Below are 4,371 nucleotides of genomic sequence, written 5' to 3'. Positions count from 1 at the left end.
TATTAACATTTAATTAACTCATTCTTGTTCTTTATTTTTTATTAACGAAACAATAAGAAAGAGAAAATGTTATTAATTCAAATGACATTTTGAAGACATTAAACAATGAGTAAAAAATCTTTTTTTACATTAATAAGAAACTAAGTAATTGACTTTTATTTAAGAAAAAAGAAAATAATAAAGTTAGTTAAAAACTAAAAGATATTTTTCAACATCAACAATATCAAATTAACTTAAAAACTAATCAATTAACCTCAACAAGTATGTTAATTTAAGCACTTGAAGAAGAAGAAGCAGTAGCAACACATGAATTATCTCCAGTTGAAGCCATAATCAATGCAACGATAAATCCATACAAAGCAAGAGCTTCTGAGAAAATTTGACAAATAAGCATACCAACAAAAAGTTTTGGTTGTTGTGCAGCTCCTCTTACACCACAATCACCAGAAATACCAATTGCCATACCTGAAGCCAAACCACACAAACCACAAGTTAATCCAGATCCAAGATCCAAAAAGGCACGATTAAGAGAATATTCAGATTTAGTTACATTAATAAAAAGCAGAATACAAACAATAAGTCCATACAAACCGATAATACCAGCAAAAATAACTGGAATAACTGATTTCATAATAAATTCGGGCTTCATAACACCTACTGAACTAATACCAACTGAACTTTTGGCAGTTCCATATGCACCACCAAATACAGTGAAAACAATTGAAGCAGTAATTCCCATTGATCCGAAAAATGGGGAATAAACTGGACATAACTCAGTGACTGAACGAAGAAGGATAGACATCAACATGGTTGTTTTGTTTTTTGATGATTTTTAAGATGACTTAAAAGTTCTTATGTGACTAAAAAATAAAAAACTTCAAATAATGAAATAATTACATATTTATAATCTAATTTAAAGGGATTTTTGTATAAAAATGAGTAAGTCAAAAGAATTAGTTCTATACAGAAAAAACAATGTAAGTCAATGATAAACAAAAATAAAACATGTAATTACCCTAATTGTTTTTCTTATTCTTTTTTGTTGTATTTATGTTATTATGTTATATTCGTTATTTATAACAAATTAAAAAAAAATAAGAATAACAAAATTATTTTAAGAATGATTCAATTTTAAGAAGAACTTTATTTATTGAAAGAATAAATAAACTCTTAATTACTTTTTCTTATGAAAGATTGAGAAAGAAAGAAAGAAAAAAAAAGGATAATCAAAGTACCACGTAGATTGTTCTTACAGAGAATAGTGCTTTCTTATTTCTTCGTTAAGGATTAAACTAGGAAAAAAAATATATAATTTATAAATGACTTTAAAAGAAACTATAAATGAAAAACAAATAAAACAAAGCGATAATAGAAAATTCTAATAAGAAAAGAAGCGGATAAATTGTTCTATCGAAGAGTAAAAGAATTTGAAGAATTACAAAGGAAAAAATTCTGAGGTGATGGAACCTTTTTTAGTTCGAGTCTTTTAAAGAGATTTTAGTAAAAAAAAAGAAAATCAGATCATGTTGGCACTCTTCGCCATCCTCTTTGTTGCGTATGGACAGTACACATGTTCTACTGCTACAAAATTTAATTTGCCACAGTACCATACATCAATTGTATTTGGTACAAATACACCTAAATCTAAAGTTGCACTTGAACCAGGTTCATTAAAAGAAGTTCAAGGACAGTATTTTGTTACATCAGTTGGAGAAGATATAGAATCTCTTCTTGTTAATATTAATACATGTTTTGCTACAACTAATTTACCAACAGAAATTTATATATTTGATTCATGTAGTGATGAAGGAGTTGCCCAAAATAAACTTGCAGAATCAGGTATTGATAATTCATGTAGTGCTTCTAGTGAATATCCAATTGTTAATTTCCATGCAGTACAAGGAAAAACTTATTATGTATTAGTTAAGTTAGTTGAAGAAAATGCTGATGGTACAGTTTCTATTGCAATTGATCAATCATATGAAGATAATTCACATATTGAATGTGATGTTGCCCGTTCAGTACCAGAAGAAAATGGAGCAACTATTTTCCCATATTCAGACCAAGCACAAATTGTAAGAAGTCAAGTACCAGAAACTAAAGTAGAATGTACAACATCAGCACCAACATTATGGTATAAATTTAAGGGAGATGGAAAATATGTAGTTATTAATACATGTAATTATTATACTAATTTTGATACAAGACTTGTTGTAGTTGATACTCTTGTTAATGGTAAATGTAATGGTGCTAAATGTGTTAAATTTGCTGATGATGGATGTGGAAAAACATCATATTCATCTATTCTTGTTATTAAAACAGAATTAGAAAAGATTTATTATGTTGGTGTTTCAGCTGCTGCAAATCAAGAAGGACAATTTGAAATTAGAATGGATCATTTAGCTGACTCTATTCCATCTGTTTGTTCACGTGCACTTCCAATTCAAGAATTACCATTTTCAAGATCATTTGATATTCCAGATGTATGGCCAACAGGAAAGCCATCATGTATTTCCTATCATACTGATGTAAGACCAGTTTATTTGTCATTTGTAGGATATGGAAAACCTGTTGTAATTTCTACATGTAAATCAGTTGATTCTAATTTGAAGCCAATTGGAGTAGCAGTAGAGTTAATAAATAATTGTGAAGAAGAAAAATGTGCAGTTGACACTACTAATTCTAAAGAATTTGGTTTATGTGGTGAAAATAATTATCTTATTGTTAATATGGAAGTAGGAAAAACTTATTATATTAAGGCATATTGTCCAGATGGTCCATGTGATATGACTCTTAATATGTATGAAAAAACTGCATCACATGATAGATGTGATATTGCACTTGAGCTTAATAACCCAGGAGTATTTAGTGAAGCAGCAGTAATTGAAAATCTTGAAGAATCAATTCATGGATGTAATTCAGTTGCTAAAACAGATCCAGGATTATGGTATAAATTTGTTCATACTAAATCTATTGTTGATGAAAAATATACTATTTTTGCTATGAATGCACAAAGAAGTAAAATTGGATATATTGAATTTTCTAATGGATGTATGCTTATTGAATGTGAATCTCTTCAACAAGGAGAAGCTCATTTAAGTTTCAGTTCTGATGAAGAATATCAACTTATTTTTGTTTATCCTGATGCTACTGATCATCAAAAAGCTTTAATTGTTCAATTTGTTAGTGAAGAATCTACACCATTCTATAAATGCCAAGATGCACTTGATGTTCAACTTCCATATACTGCTCTTCATACATTCTCTAATACAAAAACAAGACAAATTTGTTCAGGAGAAATGGCACCAGCTAACTATTATAGATTCAGCCTTAATAAAGATATTGGTGTTGATGTTTCTACTTGTTTCCCAAAAACATTAGTTAATACAGCAGTTGAAATTACTAAAGGATGTTATGGAGAACCAACTGCTAAATGTATTGGTTCAAATACTGAAGGAAGAGGTTGTGCTGTTGGAGCTGCTAAATTATCTGTTGATTTGAATGCAAACACTCAATATACACTTTCTGTATATTCTGAAGCTGTTGCTGCTCTTAATGTTAAGCAATATAGAGTTGTTATTTTCTCACTTGAAATTCCAACAGAGTCAGTATGTACTTCAGCTATTGTTGTACCATATCAAAAGTATTATGCTGATTATTTGATTCTTAATAGATTATCCTACAAAACTGATTTTGGAAGTGTTGGAATTACTAGAGGTAGTTATTTCAAAGTTCAAATTCCAGATGTAGCTTATACTGTTACAGTTAGAACATGCTCTTCAAAGACTACTATGAACTCATTTGTTGCACTTTATGGTAAGTGTATTGTCCAAGGATCATCAGATCAACCAATTTCTGTTCCAAATGAAGATATTGGAATTGCATCATCATCTATTACTAATTGTGATGTCCATGGTACTTATCTCACATTTGATACTGTTCCAAATAAAGAGTATTATGTTTTTGTTGGTCCAGAAAATTTTGCTGAAGAAGGTTTTGTCGATGTTCAATTCTTTATGGATGCTAAAGAAGACCCACAACCAGATGATTCTTCTTCAGTACCACCAACACCATCTTCTTCAACTGATGATAAAGATGATGATAATCATCATTCTACTCCAGTTGGATGGATTGTATTTGGTGTTCTTGTCTATGTTTTGTTTGCTGGTATTCTTGCTGGATGTGTTATTGCTATCATTTTGAAACGTAGAAATTCTGGATATGCTACTTTAGCTTAAAACTAATTTTAATACTTTCCAAATAATATTTTTTTATTTTTTGTGATGAATTATAGTTAAATGAAATAAATTTAATAAGAGTTGTTTTCTAATAAAAGTAATTAAAAACTATTTGGTTTTTTCTCTTTTGTAT

General features: G+C 29.2%; 2 protein-coding genes across 2 annotated transcripts; one reads left to right on the top strand and one right to left on the bottom strand.

Annotated features, from left to right (window-relative positions):
- Positions 1–271: 271 nt before the first annotated feature.
- On the bottom strand, positions 272–808 carry ENU1_099870 (V-type ATPase, C subunit protein; the record flags this gene model as incomplete). Its single annotated transcript, XM_008859278.1, has 1 exon — positions 272–808. One exon carries the CDS (start codon positions 806–808, stop codon positions 272–274), a length of 537 nt encoding a protein of 178 aa, XP_008857500.1.
- A 715-nt stretch (positions 809–1,523) lies between these two features.
- On the top strand, positions 1,524–4,238 carry ENU1_099860 (hypothetical protein; the record flags this gene model as incomplete). The annotated part of the gene is made up of 1 exon (XM_008859277.1): positions 1,524–4,238. One exon carries the CDS (start codon positions 1,524–1,526, stop codon positions 4,236–4,238), a length of 2,715 nt encoding a protein of 904 aa, XP_008857499.1.
- Positions 4,239–4,371: the final 133 nt, after the last annotated feature.

The sequence above is a fragment of the Entamoeba nuttalli genome, assembly GCF_000257125.1.
Source record: "Entamoeba nuttalli P19 unplaced genomic scaffold asmbl_4320, whole genome shotgun sequence".
Classification (NCBI taxonomy): domain Eukaryota; phylum Evosea; order Mastigamoebida; family Endamoebidae; genus Entamoeba; species Entamoeba nuttalli.
This window is presented reverse-complemented; position numbering and strand designations above follow the sequence as displayed.